Source organism: Saccopteryx leptura, chromosome 4 (assembly GCF_036850995.1).
Source record: "Saccopteryx leptura isolate mSacLep1 chromosome 4, mSacLep1_pri_phased_curated, whole genome shotgun sequence".
Classification (NCBI taxonomy): domain Eukaryota; kingdom Metazoa; phylum Chordata; class Mammalia; order Chiroptera; family Emballonuridae; genus Saccopteryx; species Saccopteryx leptura.
The window spans coordinates 109,377,146-109,400,962 of record NC_089506.1 but is presented as its reverse complement, the minus strand read 5'-3'; the positions used below and the strand labels follow the sequence as shown (position 1 = coordinate 109,400,962).

The 23,817-nt window shown below is 42.7% G+C and overlaps 1 protein-coding gene across 1 annotated transcript in view; it reads right to left on the bottom strand.

Moving 5' to 3' along the window:
* LHFPL6 (LHFPL tetraspan subfamily member 6) overlaps positions 1–21,546 on the bottom strand; it is a 279,934-nt gene extending 258,388 nt beyond the window's left edge. Inside the window, exons 1-2 of the mRNA XM_066380984.1 lie at positions 21,228–21,546; positions 18,791–19,371 (exon numbers count right to left, since the gene is read on the bottom strand). Of these exons, the coding sequence (XP_066237081.1) occupies positions 18,791–19,175 (385 nt within the window). The 5' untranslated portion in view covers positions 19,176–19,371; positions 21,228–21,546. The remainder of the gene's footprint in view (positions 1–18,790; positions 19,372–21,227) is intronic.
* Positions 21,547–23,817: the final 2,271 nt, after the last annotated feature.

Here is a 23,817-nt window from a genome sequence, read left to right as displayed (position 1 = left end):
ATAAAAACATTTCCCTTGTCCAATATTTTCCACCATCTTGAAATCTCATCAGATTCAGATTTCCAGATCTGCCTGAATTGGACCGTAAGATTATTATGGTAAAACCACTCCACACAAAGCACAATTGTCTGAAATTACACTGAAGGCAAATGTGCATGAAATAGTCCTGCTTAGGGAAGAAGAGCTCACTGCTGTGTGATTTAATGAAACCTACCAAGTACCAAGGCACAGGCAGCCAAATTGAATTTTAAATGGTGCCCACCAGGAGACTATAATCAGGATAACCACTAGTGGGTGGATGAGATAAATGAACTGGCTTCCTTTCAACAGAAGATCAAAATAATGTCATCTTTATGCATGAGACCACAACCAAAAAAGTTATATATCCTTCACACCTCTGCCTTTTCACTATATGGTCATTTCTAGACTCTTCCTCCCCCAAGTACCTTCATGTTAGTGAACATCATGCAAAATGTTTTCTTTTTCTTTTTTGTATCTCAATTTTTCTTACGATTTAGTCCAGAAAAATACGACATATTTCTGTGAAATGCAAACTTCTTCATAATCCTGGTCCATCAGCATAGAAGCTGTTAGCTTAAAATTGATGATTAACTTATTCATAGGTAGGAGCTTGCCTTCCAATCAGTACAGCTAAATGGTAACAGAAAGTGTCAGGATTTAAAAACCATGTATTTTAAAGAGTAAATGAAGTAATAATCTCAGATGAAAGGTTTCAATGTTGCTATTTTTTATAAATATATTTATATATATGTAATCCTGATCTTTCTCATGAGCTCTTGGCTCGTTTCCAACTTCGCCCTAGACCTTCCACCTTGAAATCCCAGCAGAACCTAAAGCACAAAATGTCCAGACCTGAACTTGTCACTCTGCCTCACAGCCATGTCTCCTGCACACAGCCCACTCTTCTTGAGGACATCGGCCAGATCACAGCTCCCTGGATCAGCTGAGCACTGCATCGCACAATCCTTATATTGGAGTTTGTGCCTCTTGAAGCCAGACACTACCATATTGAAGTCAGTACTCAACACCAGGCCGGCATCTGCCATTCTGCATAGTAGTAATTTGATCAATAGCTGCAAAGTTGAGCTGGATTAAAGACATATATACAACAGCTTTCCAAAGAGACCACATTATATGAAGTATCAGGCAGACAGAAAACTATTATCACCTACTCTCTCAGGCACTGTATTAGGGTCTGGGAGAGTTACATCCAATCAGAGAAGAAAGACATTCTACACAGAACTGCAAAAAAATTAAGTGATTATAAGTGTACAAAATGCCATGAAGGTACTAGATGCGATGACACACAAAAAAATCATTGTATGTTGGTACTTTTTTCAATTCATTTTTCACTTTATTCCATTTGTTTGAAGGGTACAAAATTTTAATAGTTGTATCCCCTAAAAAACTACCCAGACATCAGTATTACTCAAGCCATATGTTCAATACACATAGAAATTCCATAATGACTTTTTTTCTTTTCAGAAGTTAACAGTGGTTACCTCGACCTCAGAAGGAGGTAGAAGTGAAAGGGCCCAGGAGCTTTCCAGCCAACCACCTCTCAGCTTAACTCTCTAACAACCTGCTTCGATGACCAGACTTCTCCTGTACAAGGATAAACAACACCTTCCTGCTCGAACCTTTTCATCCCTTCTTGGGCTTCTTATCTCATGAGTATCCCTAACACTCCTCATCCACACATCTCTAGAGCGCCTCCAAGGCGCCCTGTGGCTCACCCTGAAGGTTTTGTCCCTGCTACTCCCTCGCTGGGACTGCCCTCCTACCCTCTGTGCTGTAAGCTTCACTCAAACCTGCTATCCTCAGACAAACCTTCCTTGGCACCTTATCTAGACCACAATGCCTATGATGCTCCTTTTCTTCCTAACATCTATCACATGTGTAACTTTACATTCATTTGGGGGACTATTTGATTGAAGTTCACCTCTCTTACTAAAATACTAGGTAGACAGGAACCATACCGTTCTGATCAGCATTCTTAGCTCCAGTGCCTAAAATAGAGCCTGACACAGAGTAGGCACTTAAAAATCATTTGCTGAATAAGTGAATAAACAAAAGCACCACGGTGAGTATTCCTTCATGTTGCCACATCCAGTATGTCTACACCTTTAAGCCTTGTAAATAGCAGACTAACTTCCCTGAAGGTTAGAATTGATATTCTTCCTCAGAGTACTGTTAGGAGAATTCTTACTTACTTAGAAGTGACAATGGAGCCAATAAAGGAACTGCATTAATACCCGAGGATTACAATTTTCCATTTAAATTAGGTATTGCAATTGCAAATAAGAAAAACAAAACAACCAAACAGCAACAAAAACGTCCAACCATCACTGAAGAGATCATGAAAAACCTTATATTTTCACCCAGGACAACTGCACACATGTATAGTAGTGGAGGAGAAATAACACGGGAATCTTGGGCTGCTTTGGGGAGTAAGAAAAAGATATACCCAATCTGACTATGTACCTCCGCGCCCCTTTTCCCACCACACGTGTGCTGCAATGCCATGGTCCTGCGGGAAGTCCACTGCTTCCTACATGTGCCCAATCCCACGCAGCAGTAAGATAAAAAAGAATCATGCCTCACACACAGCAACTCTCACCATGGAGCACTATAGCAAATGAGGATAAAATGTAGTCACAAAACCATACCACTGTAGAGCCTAAAGAAAGACACATTCATGTTTTTCAAAGATTTTATATGATAAATATATGAGAACTATAAATTACATTACAATGACAAAAGTGCATTTCACATTTTATGACATTTGATCATAAATAATATTAACTCATAGATAATAAATAAAAGCATAACTAGTTTCCTTTCTTGCTGTCCATTAATATGCAGCTGTAATGTGACCAATATCAGCTATGAAAGCAATCTATCAGTTTCTGAACTAAAGGAGTCCTTTACTATAGGTAACTGACAGCGATTTTCAATTATAAACAGATGGACAATGACATTCATTTCTTTATTTGTAAATAAAATAATGGTATAATGAATTCTGTCATAACTTTTATGAAAATAAGATGTACAAAAATAATCTTACGTTTACTTATTGCTTATGTATTTACACCTGTTTTCTGTGCCCTTTGGCGGAGAAAAGGAGAACATCTGCTTGTGGGAAGCCAGTGTTGCTCAACGATGCTGACTACGTTCGTGGTCCTCCAAGTGCCCCTCTTAGCAGCACCGGGTGTGCGGAGCTGTCAGTGACCCTCATTTAACACAGATAAACATGCAAACTTCTACAATGAGAGATTCCACCTCGTAAAGTTGTGTAGTTAGTGACACCTCCATATTGTGCTAATAATATTATTTATTATTTTTAAACATAGTTTTCTCTGTAAGCAGAACCAGAGCTGCTCAAAGTTCCATTTTCTTTTTTTGGATCTACGATATTAGTTCCAGGTGTACAACACGGTGATTAGACATTCGTCTCCCTAATAAGGGAGTTACCTCAGTAAGTCTAGTACCCAGCTCACACAATGCAGTTATTACAATATTGTTATTATAAGTACTATTTTCCTGTTTTTAACCTAAAAAATATGAGGAACTAGAAAAAAAGGAAAATGCCTAGCTGCTTACATAAAAAGAAATATAAAATCACTGAGACATTCATTCATCTATTTATCTATAAATAGGAGCAGCAAGACCTATTTGCCCCTACCTCGCCTGAGTCTCACCCTCTCTATCTGAGACTACTGTAGCAGCTCGCACTGTCTTCTCTGGTTTGGGTTGTTCCCCACATCAATCTTCATTCCTCAGTGCTACTAGATTTCATAGTTCCTAAGTAAAATTCAAGTGTAACCACTCAAAAGCTTAAGTTTAGTTAAGTATAGAATTCTTTTCATGGAATATAATAGGAATCTTCACATCCTGACTCCCTCTGTCCTCTCCAACATTCTCCTTTGTCACACCATCACTACCCCATACCTTGTAGTATGTTTCCATTCCCTGAACTCACATAAGATCTTTTTTTTTAATTTTTATTAATTTTAATGGGTGACATCAATAAATCATGGTACATATGTTCAAAGAAAACATGTCCAGGTTATCTTGTCATTCAATTATGTCGCATACCCATCACCCAAAGTCAGATTTTCCTCCGTCACCTTCTATCTAGTTTTCTTTGTGCCCCTCCCCCTCCCCCTCCCTTCCTCTCCCCCCACCCCAACCACCACACTCTTGTCCATGTCTCTTAGTCTCATTTTTATGTCCCACCTATGTATGGAATCATGCAGTTCTTGGTTTTTTCTGATTTACTTATTTCACTCTGTATAATGTTATCAAGATCCAACCATTAAGATTTTTTCCTAAGTCCTTGGTTTGAAATCTTTGATGTTCCCCTGGCCTGGAGGCCCAGGGCGTCTTCTGCGCATGCTTCAGACCCAGCTCAACTGGCACCTCTGCTATGAAGCCTTCGTAGACCCCTCCACACAGGTCCTCACTCTCTGGTGTTCCTACAGCATTTTGTTCACACATCAATGGACTTGGGCATTCCTAAATGAAAGAGCTGTGATTTTTCTCTACTCACCAAAAATCCCAAAAGTTCATAGAATGACATCATCTGCCATTTGAGTGAGGTAGGAATTTGAGTTACATACTGAATTCCAACCAGGACCCAGCCAGGGCAGCAGAAACCGTCCTAGGTGTGTCTAACACAGGGAATACAGTACAGGAAATGGAAGCCAAAGATGACAGAAGAACTGAAAAGCCAAACAGGAGTTAAAGAGGTGCCTCAGAAATTTACAACAGCAGAGGACTGCTGCTGTCCATTGAACCGACTGATACTAGAAGATGGCATTGCCAGTGACTGAAGAACTGGGCGGTGTGAGTAGGGTAGGATCATGGCAGTGGTTTACTAATGGGCGCTGGGGCTGCGAAGGGCAGGGATTTCTAGAAGGTGAGACAACTGCTGTCAAAGATCCTGCCCAAGAAACAGCTGGAGAGGGAGAAATACTCTGGTTCTCCTTGCTTTCACTGGCCAAATGTATTCAGATGCCATGTGTCAAGCCTTCTGGGAAATGTAGTCTCCTGAGATACATAGCCAAGCAGGTGAAGAGTAGAATGAAAGATGGCTAGCACACTGTGTGAGCCTGGGGAACACCTCACTTGATTGCTGAGTGTGCTCACTTACCACTGTGCGCAGCAAAACATGGAGGTGTGTGTATGGACCACGAGTCTTTTGGACTGTAATTACACTTCACATGTTGGTTTCCTCTGTAAGACTGTGAACCCAACTGCAAAACCCTTATCTCACTTTTACCCTAACACCTAGCATGGTGTTTGGCAAACAGTAGGCACTCAATAAATACTGTTAAATGCCTACAAACACTGATCCCCTGGACTTACAACTCAGCATTTCCCAAAGCTTGTTCTGCTGGCAACTATTTCAAATTGATGCTAATACACATTTTGGGTGAATAGGACTGCCATTCCCAAACAAGTTCTTGAAACACAGTGTTAAAGTTCAGCTGGTATTTTAGTCCATTCAAACTGCTATAACAAAATACAAACTGGGTTGCTTACTATCACGCTGGTGGCCAAGGCCAGGCAGGTCCCCACTGGATTCAGGCACACAGTAGAGAAACTGTGGAGCAGAAATCGTTGGGCCATTTCCACTTAATCGAGTCTCACAGCAGTGGACAAGCAAATAGGCAGGGAAAAACCACTTCTCAGGCAAAGAAACAGCAAAATGGGCCCTCACAGTGGTGGGCAAGCAATCTGCCCTGAGGGCAAGCACCTGCAGCCTTACACAGACTATACACACATGATGCTGCCACATATTCGCACACTAATCAGGCAAAGTACAAGCGAACAAGCCTAACACAGCTGTTTTCCCAACATTCCACACCTTTAGGGTTGCTTGCTTCACAATCTACATGACAGGTATCTTCCACGATGGTCCCTGTGCAAGGAGTAAGGTACATTACATAAACATAAGAGTATAGAGCCTGACCAGGTGGTGGCGCAGTGGATAGAGCATCGGACTGGAATGCGGAGAACCCAAGGTCGCCAGCTTGAGTGTGGGCTCATCTGGCTTGAGCAAAAAGCTCACCAGCTTAGACCCAAGGTCACTATCTCGAGCAAGGGGTCACTCGGTCTGCTGAAGGCCCATGATCAAGGCACATATGAGAAAGCAATCAATGAACAACTAAGGTGTCGCAATGAAAAAGTGATGACTGATGCTTCTCATCTCTCTCCATTCCTGTCTGACTGTCCCTATCTGTCCCTCTCTCTGACTCTCTCTCTGTCCCTGTAAAAAACAAATAAACAAAAACAGTATAGACTACAGCAACAGCACAAGTTATACAATAATCACAATTATTACAAAGGTGCCCTTTACAATATCTCCCTGAGTACTCTGCCCAGAGAGTTAACTGGAGGCCCACCTCTACCCCATGGTAGGTGGGAGGGTCTGTATAGTACAGGGCTATATCCGCTGAAGGAAGTGTCCTTGGTGTGTCTGCAACTGGATGAGAACAGCTTCCCAGTGCAGGAGGGCCTCCATAGGTGCCACCCTCCCATGAAGTGGCATGTCCATCAATAGGAAGGCAGTGTTCCCCTCTGGTTGCAGTTCAAGAGTCCATTACACCGCTCAATGATCAGTCCGTGATACAGCCCAGCTGTCTGTGCAAATCACCGAGGTAAAGGTCCATTACAAGCAACTACGCCATACAGCTCTCTATTAACAGACCTCAGCACCTGTCCATAGCACTCTGCCCATTGGGACAAGCCCCATCCATACCCCTCTGAGTTTACAGGGCCTGGCAGAGGCAAACACATTCAAGGCGTGTGCCACCTCGACAGTTCTTTTAGCTGCTGCTATAGCTGCAAAAAAGCATCCATTACCTTCTAATGCCAACACCTGCTGCACATTAGACCAATTCCTCCCTGCCCATCTCTGTTCGGCAGGTTCCTCAGCCTTCCCCCTATTCAAACTTGGACAATAGGTCTTGAGGATCTTTCTCTCCCACAGCTGTCTCCATCATATAATCCTGCAACTGTGCAACCTGAATGCCAGCTATTTTTTTGGCAGCTGCTGGGACCACCTGCTTCCCCTTTTTCAGAGGCTGGAACCTCTATTGTGGTGTAAGCTGCTGCCAAAGCTCTAACAGGACTTTATTAGACATGCCATCTAATTTCTCTCTGTCTATCCCACCACAATCAAATCTATCCACATCTGTGTTCAGGTAACCTTTACAGTTCCCTGTCTTTTGTAAGTTGGGGGAGGGGGGCAGCACAGCAGCAGCCCACACAGCATTATGGTCCCATGCTGTCTCCAGCTCCCCAAAATCTGCCACTGTCTGTGTAACTGTGTTGATGGGCTGCCCCACATAGGGACTCAAGACAAGCCACCAGTGACCCCTAAGGGCTGACAGGGCGCTACATAGAATAAGGTCCCTCATCCCTGCTGAAAACATTTTCTCATCTGGCCCACAGGACCTCAGGTTGAAAGCAGCATTCATCATACCTAGTTCCCAAAGGGCTTGCTGTAGCCCTGTATATGTCTGCCACTGACTCAGTGCCCCTGGCAAATCTCTAGCATTCTGCCAAACTGTACAAATGGAAGCCATCACCCATTCTAATAGGGTATGGTTTCCTGGGTTGTCATGGCAGTTCTGAAGACATTGCCTCAAGGAGTGCATGGTAATGGCAGTCAGTTTCTCTATCTCTGTTCTGAAGAGCATGATGCCATCCCTTCGTATGTCCCACAACCGCAGCAACCAGGCTGCTGGAGGCTCAGGGGGGTTCTGCCTGAATTTCTCCCCCAACTCCATCAGCTCTGCTTGGGTGGAGAGCTGGACCACAGAGTGCTCCACTACCTGGGGAGGAGGCTGTGCCTGTCCCTGAGGGACTCTTGGCTGCTGGGTTTTTACCTTCTTGGCAACCACCAGCTAGACTCTGAGGCTGCGGACAGCAGTTTCAGCCCGAACCTCCCCCTCAGAAGAGTTGGAAATGCCTGTTCCTACTAACTCAGAACCACTCGTCGGCATGGATGCAGCTCCGTCTTTAGTCCCCACCTTGGCTTCTGCAGCTCTCAGCCTGAAGCTAAAGCTCAAAGTCTGGAACCCGCAGTTGTTTCTCTACCAATTGTCACTTCCAATGTTCTGCTTCTAGGGCAAATTGCAGCTTGTGAATCCGTAATTCCATTCCAGTTCCAGGCGCCATTGGTGCTCAGCCTGCACCTCACACTGCGGCTCTTGAGAGCGGTTGTCCTTCTCCAGCAACCGTTACAGTTCAAGCCGCTGTCAGCGCTCACTCTGCAGCTCATCCTGGATGTCTTAAACTCAGGTGGCCTCTCACACAAAGCTTTCGGTTTCTGCTTGCAGGGCTATAAAAAACACGCAGCCTACGGCCCCTAACAGGCTAGCAAAGGGAATAGCCACTCCTCTATCCCACCCTTCAAGGGTGTAGGCAGCTCCATGCTGATCTGATTTGAACCCTACCATCTACACCAGATGTAATTATTGCCAGTGGCCCAGGCCAGGCAGGTCTACACTGGATTAGGGCAGATGGTAGAGAAACTGTGGAGCCAAAAAGCATCAGGCCATTTCCAATTAATAGAGTCTTGAAATGGCAGATGAGGAAACGGGCAGGGAAAACCACTTCTCAGGCAAATGAACTGCAAAATGGCCTCTCATCATGGTGGGCAGGCAATCTGCAATCTGCCACCCACCCTGACGGCAAGCACCTGTAGCCTAACATAGACTATACACACGTGGCAGTGGCACTGCCACATGCTCACAGTAATCGGGCAAACTACAAGTGAGCAAGCCTAACACAGATGTTTTCTCAACACTTGCAAATAACAGAAATTTATCTCTCACAGTTTTGGAGGCTGAAAGTCAGAGATTAGGGTGCCAGCTTGATTGGGTGAGAGCTTGTTCTGGCTTGTATCCCCCACTGGCACTAATCTCATTAGTGACGGCTTCACCTTAGAGCCCCAACCACCTAACAAAGGCCATAAATCCTAATACCATGACATCAGGCATTAAGATTTCAACAAATGAATGTGTGGGGCACACAATCATTAAGGCCATAGCAGCTGTTTTTTGTTTTGTTTTGTTTTATAATTACAGAAACTACACAGAACTCACTCAGGGCTTTTAAAATGTCATTGAGGCCCTGGTCGGTTAGCTAAGATGGTTAAGAAGCATTGTCCCGAAACAAGGTTGAGGGTTCAATCCCAGGTCAGGGCACACACGAGAAGAAACCAATGAATGCCCAACTGAGTGGAACAAGAAATGAATGCTTCCCTTCCCCCTCTCCCCTCTCTACATCAATCAATCAATCAATAAAACTCTGGCTGGAGAGTTCAGTTGGTTGGAATGTCGTGCCGGCGCAGAGGTTGCTAGTTCGAGCCCCCCATCAGGGCACATACAGGAGCAGCTCAATGTTCCTAACTCTCTCTCCGTGCCTCTCTCTCTCTCAAAAAAAAAAAAAAAAAATGTCGTTGAAGAGGAAAGTATATTATGTAGCATTATTTCAACATATATGACTGAAGAACATTTTTTCCCAAAGGACTAATATACAGGGGACATTAGTTAAGGTGACCTAGTTTTAAATGTCCACATTTGTAACATTATTTTATTTCATCTTTGAGATAGTTCTGTGAGGTAAAGAAAAACAAAGTCACTCTTTCACAGATAAAAAGAAATGTTGCTAATAAATAATTAAAAGTAAATAATAAATCCAGTAGTGACTGAAAATAGGAGATGTTGTTTACTATTCTAGTCACTACAGGGCTAAGAAGAGAAATATAAATTTAGTCCTTGCTCTACTTAAAGAGATGAGACATACAAGGAGAACAGAGAACCATAAAATAGAACTTTCTTTTTATCCAATAATATTTTATATACATTTTATTACATAAAGGTATCTGGTAGTGCCTGATTATTAAAAATATGAGACACCTGGAAGAAAAATCATCTACTGAACTTATAAGCAGGTCGGTTCTGGAGCTTACATTACAATTAGTGCTTTATGAACTCTAAGAGCAAATCACTAGCTGGTATAATGTCTACCATATGAGAAAAAGAAAGGCTAATGAGATATCCCAATAATTAGTCAGCAATATCAGGGGCAAAGTTACTCCAATTTCCTTATCTTCTAAAAATAACCATTCAAAAGTCCCTGGGAAATCACTAGAGTCTATTAGAATGGTCTAGCTAGAACTCCATTTGATTCTTTCATAATATTTTATTGGTCAAGACCAACAAGATAGAACATTATTCTTCATTTCTAAAGAGAGACACAAGGTCATTGGTTTTGTTATTTAAGAAGAGTGTCCCCTGAAATTAACATTATCTTCATCATCAATGAAGGAAGGATTATTATAAAGGCTTCTAACAGTGGGGTACTTACTCAAATAACTTGGCCAGATGGAGTAAAGCAAGATTAAATTTTTCTGTTAAGTGCCTGACCAGGCAGTGGCACAGTGGATAGAGTGTTGGACTGGGATGTGGAAGGACCCAGGTTCGAGACCCCGAGGTCGCCAGCTTGAGCGTGGGCTCATCGGGCTTGAGCAAAAGCTCACCAGCTTGGACCCAGGGTCGCTGACTCCAGCAAGGGGTTACTCAGTCTGCTGAAGGCCCGCAGTCAAGGCACATATGAGAAAGCAATCAATGAACAACTAAGAAGTCGCAACGTGCAATGAAAAACTAATGACTGATGCTTCTCATCTGACTCCATTCCTGTCTGTCTGTCCCTGACTATACCTCTGATTCTCTTCTGTTTCTGTAAAAAAAAAAAAAAAAAAAAAAAAATTCTTCTGTTAAGTAATCTTTAGAAGATAGTATGTTTGCTTTGGTCAGACGTTTTGGCATACTCCTCTAATCTAATGGCCTCTCTACTATAAATAACATTATTAACATTAACTGGTAATGTATTTACTTCTGGAGAACTGGCAAAATGTTGGTATATCATATTACTCCAACTGGTTCTATCATACTACAAACAGAAACTGAAGGCCAAAGAAACATTCAAAATATTATGTTAAGAGACTTATTTTCCATAATGTTCAGAAATTCTTAATTCTACACATAATATTATGTGGAATTCCAATTAACATTTTATTATGGGGATCATATTCACAGGTCCACCAGTAACTAATGGGACAAGTTTCGGTGTCATTCTCTAAAATTCAGTGTTCTCAGCTATATAAAAAAGAAATTACCTGCCTTGCTGGGGTGAAACGAGAAGTGATGTGCTCCATAGAGCCCTGGTCCCTTTGGCGTGCTAAGGTAAAACAAGTTAGAAAAACACTTAATACCACACTTAATATACAGTATCCCCTCCCCATTCCCCCAGGAGGTTGATAATAGGCATCAATATACTAAAGGCTCTGTGAGTTCTGCTGTAATAAACTCTATTAACTTTCTATAACCAAGTGTTTCTCAAATCTACTTGTTCGCAAAACTATTTCAGTTTTTCCTTATTGGTACACCTCAGAACACACTTGAGGGTGAAACCTTAAGACAACAAAAAGATGAACTTTAATGACACCCAAAGCCGAACTTTTGAACTTGAGGCTGTGAAGGTAGCTGGAGAGTTAACATACTAATAGTGTAACAATGACGACTCTGTCGGCAGGCAATGTTTTATGAACCTTGTGATACTATACAGAATGATGCAAAGCTCTCTTGAAAGTGTGTTTTGAATTTTTTTTTTAAGTAGGAATAGTATGAATTCACATTCCTCAATTGGTTTTCTTTGTGAATAACAACACGGTTTTGCAGGACAACTCACCAATTTGCAATGTATAAGTTAGCAAGGCTAACTGATACAAACTGACCCTGGCCTTCCATAGTACCTGGCTATGGCTGTGCTAGCTGGTGGTAACAAAGGGAAGTGAGTTAAAAATCAAATGACTCTCATAGAAAAATTCTATTCTACATAAAGTAAATGAAGATTTAACCATGTCTATATATATATATACGTATATATACACACACATATATGTATATATACACACACATATATGTGTATATATATATATACACACACATATATACATATATAAATAATTCTAAGAAAAAAGTCTTTCATAGTTTTTAATACACAAATGCAATGGATAACTCCTTATTCCACCATTTTAAAAATTATTAATATTATTTTTTACTTCAGAGATACAATCGTAGGAAGTAAAAAGCAGTCACTCAAAATAGGGAAAAACTGTACACGCGGCAGTAAAAAAACCCAGAGATTTGAGCACACCCTACCGAACCCAAACCAGCGCCAGTTCCCGGTTGCAGGGCAGAGTGCAAAACAGCACTAGAATGATAGCAGGTTTGTAATTTGCAGCAGGAGTCACAAATCAAAATGTTAACATGGCAACTAGTCAGATATTAATGAAAGATAAGGGAACAAATACTGCCTAAACCGATACCTGCTAAAGCCTGGAAGTTACATCTTCAGACACCCCAGGGAACAGTCACATCCTCTGGCAAACAGATGATAATTCCCAGTAGGGAGGAAGAACCAGCTTTCCAATTCTCAGGGGACAACCAGCCTACTCCCCCTCACTGGGGAGTGGGGGTTTAAGTACATGCGCAGTAGGAGCAGAGATGGCAACTATAAAGGGGAGGGGTCTAGCCTGGGAAAAGGATCCAACTGAAGGGCAAAAACCCGGGAAGATCCAGGAAAGGAACTGGATAGTTTGAAGGAAAGTTTATCCCTTTCCCCAACTCAAAAAGATAAAATCAAAGCTTAACAAAGGCCCGTGGTTCTTTTGCTCATGCCCTTGTTCACACGCATTCTCCCTCCCAACGCGCAGGCCCAAGCGCAGGCCCATGGGCGCCTGCGCAGGACCACGGGCAATGCCTGCAGCAGCCGGTGCCATCAGGCCTGACCGCACATGTGCAGATAGGAAAATGAGACACAGAAGTTCTGCATCTCTGGGTGCCGGCCCTCTTGGGCCTCACAGGCTCAGATGCCGGTTTCTAGTCCCAGAGGCTGGACTTCCACCGCAGGATGGAGCTGAGTCACCTGGTCTTGGATGAGACACCGGGCGCCTGGGGACAGTCCTTTGTGTTTGCTCCAGTAAAGCTTGTCACAATTGCTCACATCCTTCTATATGTGGGTCCTTGAAATGCTTTTCCTGCAACTTTGCAAGAACCTGGGACTCCATGAAAGAATATTATTTACACCAACAACAAAAATAGAGTTTTCACTTAAGCAAAGCATAGATATGATTAGGTTACCCTGCTTACAGGGCTGCCCATCCTCACCGGTAAGACCTCTGATAGGTAATATGACTTAAAGGAGAACCTAGTTATAAACTGTGCTGTTCCTACACTAATTCTGATATTTGCTGCTATTATCACATCTTCTCCAAAATAACTACTATGGGTGGAAAGAGATTAACAATCCATACTTAGTTGACATGTCTTTTTCCCCACACCAGTAACACAGGTTTTAAGTCAATTAAATTGATCCAGTTTCTCAAAATGTGGTCTGTGGATCAACTGTGTCCAGAATCCCGGGGTAGGGGGAGATTGTTAAATAGTTAAAAGTGTTTCTCATGGGCCCCTCCCAGACATACTGAATCATACTCTCTGGGGCTGGGCCTTAGTCTCCCCACGTGGAATAAACTCTCAGGTGACTTTTAAGCTCACTATAAAGTTAAAAAACTATTGTAGTGAATTCTGATATCAATTATTCATATGGAGAACTTGGAAGCCTCATAGGAAAGTTTGAAAATCATGCAAAACTTTCCAAATTAAGACTCAAAGCACAAGATGTTCTGGGGGGGGGGGGTATGCAAACAACACCGTTGACAATGATTTTTTGAAAATGTAATTTTAAAACACTATTAGCTACAACCGTACAAAATTTGATGTTTTGGATTTCATATGAGATTAGTTTGTTCAACTGACATCCCGCCTTCAACAAGTCCAGAGCCGGAGCAGACGCTGTCTGCAGTGGTCCTGCTGCGTCTGCTCCGCATCTCCCTGCGACTCCTTCCGTGTCAGCAGAACTCCACTCCCACTGTTGCACTACCCATCTCAGGCTTGTCCTCTTTATTATCACCATATGTGGGACGGACGATCGTGACGGCAGGTGTGATCTGTGGCCCTAGAAAGCACTATCATTCAACAAGAGTGCAATATTTTCCCTAGAGATGCTTAAGATTGGCTTTCTCCTTACTTAAGGCTGGTTTAAGTGTCATCCTGCCTAGCAGCAGCAGCTCAGATTGGCAGGTTCTAAGCTCCTTCCCGGCCCAATCATTCTGCTTTTCCAAACTTTCACAGCTCTATGGAGTTGGCCAAGGGCCGTCTTGGTGGACTCTGTGGTCTGCAGTATGGTGTTCATGTCTTTCAGTTAGTAACTGCTGACTGAAAACCCACTCCATGAAAACTACAGAGGATGTATTAAGGTCTTGTTTTCAGTTCTCCACCTATAAAACTTGTTTCTGGTAAAGAATAACAGTAAATGAAAGATGATCTATGTCTACTATATGTGTATATTATATAATCTATGTATGTACTAAGAGAGAGAGAAAACTCCAGGAAAACAACTTTCTGTGACAAAACAAAAAAGAGACGGAATGAGAATGTACTCAGACAATACCAAACCACAGCGGTGGGTCTTTTTATAGTCCAGTTAGAGAAGTTTAGAGCAGATGATGATATGCTAAACTTGGACCAAGTTCTGAAAGTAAACCATCTACCAGAAGTCACATTTTTAGAAATATGAAATGGTTAATTTAGAACAAGATTCTTAAGATGGGGTATCAGAACCAGCATTATCTGGGAACATGTTAGAAATATAAATTATCAGTCCTCATCCTACCAAACCTACTAAATCAGAAATTCCAGGATGTGCCCCCCAAAATCTGTGTTTTAAAAGTCCTGTGGGTGATTCTGATGTACGCTAAAGTTTGAGAACCACTGGCTTAGATCTCAAAACAACTCACGTGGACATTAAGTTATAGGTTAGAGGGGGCAGAATGAAGCAGCTACAGGACATAATTTACAGTGGACCAATAGAGATCTGCTTGCTCCCCCAAATGGCCCAAGAAATGCCTGAGTTTTTCAAAAATTAAGCAACTCCAGTTAAGACACTGTCACTCTAAAGCCACTATGCTCATTAACATGCTAATTCTTATCATTTATCTTATTCTTCCTCTGTCACTTGACAAAAAACCCGAGTGTGAAGGGAAGCAGAATGTGGCATATCTTACAACAGGTCTAGTTAAAGTGGAATGAGTGGAGGGGAGTCCCAACCCCGGGTGCTTAAGGGGTAAAAGAGAAGCCCAGAGGAAACCCCACAGTGAGAGCATTCTGGAAAGGCAAGGATGCCTTCTGCAGAGAGAGAAGAATGCTTTCTGTAGACAGAGAAGGATGCTCAAAGAAACACTTCGTCATCGTTCCTGCCCTGAGCAGCACTTCACTATCAATTAATTGAGGAGATGGTCTCCTGTGGCTCCTTAGAACAGAATAGTGTCTACACTGGACAGACAGCTGTTTGCTACTGATTAGCATTCTATACCCATTTTATACATATATGTCATTCACATTCAGACTAAATGTGGATTACTTCAAATCTGGGAATCTCTTCAGGGGCCCCTCATTGCAGCACCAACAGTTTCCTAGGATGAAATCTATAAATTCAGGTCCTGATATTTGCAACACCAGCTGACAGAACTAAATATGTCTTTTCAATGTTCTTACATGTTTCATTTACAGAGCACATAAATACTTTACTAACACATCAAAAAGTTTGAGATTAACTTGTAAAAACTGTTACAGTACTTAATGACTACAACAGTATTTGAAAACACATAATTTTATATTCAACAAACAAAACCAACATAAAGCCTCTATTTTCTCATAGTGCATTTCTATACTATAAAAAAATGTTAACGTTTTTGTTATACCTTTTATATCTCCAAGGCTTTCTACATGCCTTTAAAAAAGTCAACTAAGAGTACAAATCAACCCATGCTTGTTTTTGAAAATTATGGCAAAAACATGACTTACAATATACGACGGAGATGGTGGCAAATAAAATTTATGTTCGAGTCACCGCAGGAAAAACAGATGTAATTGATCCCTTGAAATATTCTTCCTACAGGTAGCAAATATCCATGTCCAACAGTCCCATTTTGTGTTGCTCTATCAGCTGACAGGTGACATTTTAACCTCTAATCAACCATAGCAAGATTATTCAAAATTAAGGCTGACATTTTGTCCTTTAACTAGTTCCAAAGTCCTGCAGGGGTTTGACTGCCTGACGTGACACCATATGTGCGAGCTCTCCACACAGCAGGCAGGGTTAAGCAGGATGCCTCTGTACTTCGCCATTCTGCTGCTTCCTGTTGTTTTTGGGACAATCTTAACTTTAGCTAAACATAACCCTTTGGGTGAATCATTTTTAGTAACAGAATCCGCCTTCTACATTTCTGGTTCGGCATTTTGCAATCTTTATGAAACCTATCCACTTTATGAAATTTTTCAAAAAATAAAATTCCTGCTTAAGTGTTTATGAGTAAAAACCCAAGTAATTATGAAATGAAAAATAGGAGGAATTGCTTTTGAAGCATTTTTACTTCTAGCAACTGGTTTACCATTAAATGATAGCAATTAATGGTAGATCTTCCCAAAACCATTTCCATAATTTATTTTTCAATTCTAAATTTACAATTATTTTGGGTAGAGAGATTTATTTACCTACTATACCTTCAAGAGGTTCAATTCAGAAAAGACCTCTTAGGTTTTACATTCAGAATTTCTTTTTTGACAGATATGAAAAATATATATGAGAAATGAGAAAATACCAACTGCTGGTAATAAACTATCTTTAACTTGATGTCAGTAACACTTACCAAGCCAGAGTTCGTGAAAGGTATATACAAAAAAAAAAATTCCCTTTAAAATATATATTTAATTTCCCCAGTGGTCTTTCTTTTGAGTTTTTCTGTAAAATGAAACACTTAGCTTTATATAATCCAAAAAATCTATACATAGGTTAGGGAGGGAAGCATAAATCTCATGGGTCTCAGATTCACTTTCTGTTGCCTTCCTTCATTATATGTTCAAAGATAATCAATAAAAAATGATTTTTCTTTGTATGCATTTTCCTGTTCTGCCAGAAATAATAGCAGTCCCTGCCGTAAAATGAAAGGGGAAAAAAGGAAAGTAATATTTACTATAAGAGGAGAAAAAGAAACCGCCTAAGCATTTTTCCTGAGCCAAGTGAAACAAAAACTGCTATTCAAGTTTACTCTTAACGAAAAATATTTAAACACTCCTGGCATTAGTTTTATTCTTAAAATCCATGCTATCAACAAGTTTTCAAACTCTGGAATTATATTGCAACTTTTAACAACAAACTCTTTCTGTTTCTAATAGTTTTTCTGTGTTTCTGTATGAATATACATATCAGATGCAACACTTTTGGTCAATGTTGAACATTGAAGCCATAAAGAAAGGACAGTAGAGTCCCACAAATAGCCTGCTAAGACAGAGTGAGATGCAAAACCACAGAGAGAAAAATACACGAAAACAAACTTGCATCCAGTAAGAAAATAATGAACTGCAAACAACTCTTATCTCTTGTTTCAAAACATAAAGCTTTTGCCACTTGCCAATTTTAGCACAAGAATTTTCTTATTTAAAGCATTACTTGAAAGTTTAATATTGCATAATCTGTAGGAGTTTCTCCAATATGTAGACTCTTCCCCAGAACTATCCACTTTTTAATTATTTTCTTCTGGATTTTTCACAAAAGACTGTAAGAAAACACCAAACGGAATAGTAAGAGATTTTGGCTTTGTAATCAAGTTACAAATACATTTTGCACATTTTCCTGGATTTTTCCCTTCACGCTGTACTATCTATGAAGGTTGTCATATTTCACCAGGTTGGATTATAAATCAGACAAGTTCAGCCATTCAGGTTGAAAAATTGAGGTGAAAGGCACAGCGGAAAATATATAAAGTATAATTAAAACCATATGACCAGAGCTATTGAAGCAGTACTTGTTGGAGGAAACCCAAGGAAAAATCAAACCATTTCTGGTGTTAGTGAAACTATCCAGTACATTTGGGACAAGCACATAAGCACACATCATTTGCTAAATATTCATTTCTTTTTTTTTTTTCCCTCTTTAACAGCAAGAGTATCCTGGGAAATGAAATCCTAACAAGGTCATTAATGCTGTAGCTATCTTTGTAGCAGAGTAAAATTCATAGTTCTTAATGTAAAGCTGATCTCTTATTTAAAACAGTTATCACTTATTTAGAAATTAGTTTAAGATTGGGTGAGGATCAATTTTACCAAAGAGTATTTAAAGACTTACGATGACAATGTTAAATCAAAAAATCTTTTCTACTTTTCTGTGATGTCTTCATCATTAAAGATCTGAGGATTCCCATAAAACACAGTCTAACTGTTTACTGTGGAACATAAAGGGTAAGAAGCGATGGATACAAACTGTCTCCCCTGCTACATTATAAATTACCTAAATGTTACTGTCTCACCTAAGTGGTACTTAGCAGGCCAATGATGTATATAGGTCTAAGGATGTAAAGAAATTAAGAACTCTTCAAGTTGTAAAACAATTCTAGTAAAAAAGAAAAAAATATATCTTGGATTTTGGTACTCTATCACCGAAGCCATTTCATGTCTATTTCTCCAGAGCATTCCGAGTGTCAGTTATAATAATCTCAGCAGACAACTGGAACATAATTTTCAACATTGCTTTGGGATTCCAGTAAACAACTCAAGTGTAGCAAGTCACTTACCCCCCAGAAACTGAATTCCTCCAGCCACTCTTCCCACTGTCCTGGAGATGAGCTCAGACACACAGCAACCCATGAGGGCAGTGAGAGCTACCAAGAGGAGGAGGCCACAACCGAGGCCTGTCACGATGGTACAGATCCTCCATTCCGTACTGGGGATGCCCTGGAAAGAGGCATAGCGCCCACATTCTTCCACCATCACCATCATCTGCCGACTTTCATCGTGCACAGGATATGAGCACCTCCGGAAAGTACCGAAGGACACAGGCTTGCCCAGCTGGGATCCCCAGAGCCAGTAAGGCATGAAGAACCCCACACAGGAAGTAGCAGCACAAAGGAACGAGAGCAAGGCCCAGATCACCCCAGTACATGTCAGGCTGGACGCCATCTTTCTCCAGGTATGGCAATGAGGACCCAAAGAAACTGTTCTGAGGCTGCAGGGGTAAGCACAGGTATGAAAAACTACCAAGGACTGGGGCCGCAAGTAATCCACGGTTCTATAATAGAAACTGTCTACGAACAGAATGAATCTTCAGTCTTATTGGGCATCAACTTCCCATCCTCTGTAGCAAGGGCGATGCTCCCTGGTAAAATAATAAGAAATATTAAGAGTTTAATGTTTTTAGTGAGATGATAACATCAATTCAATTAGTCTACACCTTTTATTTTTATTTATTTATCTATTTATTTTTTGTATTTTTCTGAAGCTGGAAACGGGGAGAGACAGTCAGACAGACTCCCGCATGCGCCCGACCGGGATCCACCCCGCACGCTCACCAGGGGGCGATGCTTGCCCACCAGGGGGTGATGCTCCGCCCCTCCGGGGCATCCCTCTGTTGCGACCAGAGCCACTCTAGACCCTCGGGCAGAGGCCAAGGAGCCATCCCCAGTGCCCGGGCCATCTTTGCTCCAATGGAGCCTCGCTGCAGGAGGGAAAGAGAGAGACAGAGAGGAAGGAGAGGGGGAGGGGTGGAGAAGCAGATGGGCGCTTCTCCTGTGTGCCCTGGCCGGGAATCGAACCCGGGACTTCTGCACGCCAGGCCGACGCTCTACCACTGAGCCAACCGGCCAGGGCCTAGTCTACACCTTTTAAATAATAAACATTCAAACTGCCTCAAGTCTTCAAAAGTGGGGAAAACTTAATTTTCTCTATAAACGTCACTTGAATTCAAGTTTTGTCAAAATAGCTCAACACTTTTTCATGTCTTGATCTCTTATAAATGCTACCAAATTAACTGAGTTATTTACTTTAAAAAAATAATGCGTGGCTTCTATTTATGAATCAATTCATTTCATATACTCACATGAAAAGTTATGTAGCATTTTTATTGGCAGTAAACATAATTTCAAATACAATAAAATGAACCATATCATGGTTTGTCTACATTGTTTGCACATCAATGCTCATAATTTGTAGTAATTTTCTGTGTCCCTTTAGGTGCATTAACTCTCTGCATGAGCCAAAACAAAATAACTAGAATAATTTTTACAATTGCAGAGCACCATAAATTCAACAAACTGTCTAGACACATAGAATGGATAGTGCTCTTGGGCACTCCCAGTACTCATTCAGTAGCATTTGTGAATACATTCCATCTTAACTATCTTCTCTTAGAATAAATGAAAGAAAGCCAATGTATGTCTTACTTTCAAATCCCCAATTTTGATTCATTGTTTCCAGCGAGACTACTGGAGCTATCTCTGCAGTTCCGTGATTGACAGTGTCTAACCTGAAAAGTAATCCATACTTTCCAGTACTCTCCATCCAACCCCAATCATTCAAATAGTTCCACATGCATTGGACCCCTCCCTCCCTTTTATAAAGGGTTCCTGGACCATTTTCCCTATTTTCCATAAATACAGAAGCACAAAGCCCAGGCAGCCCAGAACTCTCACCTCTAGCTTTCAGAGTCCGTAGCAAATGCCTCCCTTCCCTCACCACTCCCCTGGCCCAAGCCTTTGGTTTTCTCCACCCACCGCCCCCTGTGCAGCCCAATGTGTCTCTGCAGGGGACCTCCGACTGCTATTTTTCTCTCTCTCTTTCTTTTTTTAATCTTGTCAACTGCGGTCAGCGTCTGCGTTAGCGAGTAAAGTTGTCTGTCTGGGCCACGAGGCTGGGGAAGACGAGTGGAGGGAGATCTGAGGGGCGGAGAGCCATCCTCTAGAGGAGGGGTACGAGGCCCCGGGTAAGGCTGAGACAAGCCCCCTGCAATGGGCTCACCCACCCCAAGTGAAGACACTTAGGATCTCTCAGTCCAAAGAGAGGGAGAGAGGCATTTTCCAGCCGGCCTCTACCGGGAGGGGACGAGGATGGGAAGACAGCCGCCCTGGAGGCAGACGCCCACGGCAGCCCGGCTCAGGAAGTCCGGCGCCGGAGCAGAGGGGCCGGCAGGGACCGGAGGGGCCCCCGCCCAGGGCGGCGCGCGCTGTCGGTACTCACACGGCCGGCGGGCGGCGTCCGCCCGCTCTCCGCGGGCCGGGGCGCGCACACAACTTGCTGTCTCTCCGGGCGGAACATCCACGGCCGAGAAGACCGTCCTCCCTCCTCGCCGCGGCGCCCTAACTGCGCGGGGACTCCGGGCCTGACTTCGGGGCAGGGCAGCGCCCGGCGGCACAGGCTCGGCGAGAGCCCCGGCTGCTCCGCCACCAGGGGAGCCGCGCTGCTCGCGTGCCCGGCCGCGGAGGGCTGAGCGCCGGGGGCTGAGCGCGGGCGCCGGCTTGCACGCAGATGCGCGGACCTCTGCTTGGCAGGCGAGGCACGCACCGCCTCCTCCCTCGGCCGCCGGCCCTCCTCACGCTCCTGTCCCCGCCCCTCGCGCCCGGCGGACCCGCAGACAGACCCGGGACGAGGCGCGCTCGGCGGGGACCTTTCCTGGGCGGGGGGCGGGGCGGGGCGCTTTCGGGGGTCCCCCAGCCCAGGGCCCCTCCTCCTCCCCCCGCTGCGACTAGTTCCGACCGGAGAGCGAGCGGAGTAGGCGGACAGACCCGGGAGTAGGGGAGAAAGTTGCTTGTCTCCTGGGGCGCTCGCGAGGGGCCACAGAAGACAAGACGCGTTTCCTGCTTGCTTTTGTGGGTTTCGGATGTGAAGTTTCAGCTTTGGGGACCTACAGCCCTTAGGACTTGTAGATGAGAACCAGGGCTTTAAAGAGTGGGTGAAGTGACCCTTTTGAGCTTTGAGGAGGCTCTGGGATGTGGTCACTTTAGAAGAGGGTGAACAAAGTGGACCTGGGAAAGAGAAGTGAATAGGAGAGCCCAATATCAAGACTCACCCTCTTTGGGAACTTCTTCCAAGTCATGGCATTCGCATTCTCTCTCTCTCTCTCTCTCTCTCTCTCTCCTTCTTTCTCCCCCTTCCTCCCTCCCTCCGTCCTTCTCTCCCCCAATCCCTCCTTTCACCTTCTCTTCCTCCTTCCCTTCCACCCCTCCAATCAATCTTGCAATCAATACCACCATTGGATTTCTTTTCTAAGAAAACTGATTTTTATTCTTTTCTACACTTAAGGTTTTGTGGGGTTTTTTGTTTGTTTCTTGTCATTAGCGCTAACGCCTTTGGAAGTTTAGAGCTACATTCCAGAGAAGACTGAAAGTCTCTGCTGAACAGTATTTTAAGATGGCAGTATTCCCTGCCATCTGGGAATAGCAGTTTGTGAAGCAGACACTTCTCCAGATATAGTATGTGAAGTGCTTCTTCAAAGTAATTGAAAGTAATAAATAGGTGGGTATACATTTCATAGTAAATTTTCAAACTGCACCATTTTATTTAGCCATGATGGTATCCTTTTCCCCCACAACTACAGCTAGAGCTGTGTCTGCTTTCATTACTATTTTGAAAGACTGAGTAATTGTCCTTTGGAGGTCCTAGACCCTTTTAAGAATATGCTGAAACTAATAAGCCTCCCCTGAAAACTCTACACATACATATTAAGTTTTATCACAGTGGTTCTTTAGGGGGAGAAGAAAGATTATGCTCCCCATGGGACATTTGGCAAGTTCTGAACATGTTTGTTATTATCATGACCACAGAGGTGCTACTAGTATCTAGTGCAAGGGTCCCCAAACTTTTTACACAAGGAGCCAGTTCACTGTCCCTCAGACCATTGGAGGGCCAGACTATAAAAAAAACTATGAACAAATCCCTATGCACACTGCACATTATCTTATTTTAAAGTAAAAAAACAAAATGGGAACAAATACAATATTTAAAATAAAGAACAAGTAAATTTAAATCAACAAACTGACCAGTATTTCAATGGGAACTATGGGCCTGCTTTTGGCTAATGAGAGGGTCAATGTCCAGTTCCATATTTGTCATTGCTAGCTGTAACAAGTGATATAATGCGCTTCTGGAAAGTGTGTCCTGTGTCATCGGAAGTAGTACTATATGTGAGCAACGCCTTGCTTTGCATCCGCATTCTGTGCTCCTCTCACTGACCACCAATGAAAGAGGTGCCCCTTTCGGAAGTGTGGCGGGGCCGGATAAATGGCTTCAGGGGGCCGCATGCGGCCCCACAAGCTGAGAGCCATACATTGGGAACCCCTGACTAGTGTTTAGAGGCCAAGGATGCTGCTAACCACCCTGCCATGTAAAAGATAGCTAGCTCCTCAGAATTATGTGGCCAGAAATGTCAATAAACAAAGATTGAGAAAACCTGTTTCAATAAAATGTCTGATGGGTCCCTGTTCCCCTGCAACCAATCCATGAATTCCAGATTTAGAATCCTTCACTTAAGTGATTCAAATGGCTTTATATAAAATGCTAAATACTAAGCTCAGTAACAGCATAGTAACTTCCAGTTATGTACCACACCCTAAGCTTTTACACAGAACCTTCAGAGCTACACAATGTGAAGGTAGAAGATATGACTGTGTAAGAAGTACCTATCTGCTTCTCCACCCTTCCCCTCTCCTTTCTCCCTGCTCTCTGTCTCTCTCTTCTCCTCCTGCAGCCAGGGAACCACTGGAGTAAAGTTGGCCCCAGCACTGAGGATGGCTCCATGAAGAGGAAAAAAACTTATGAGAAACGTGCAATT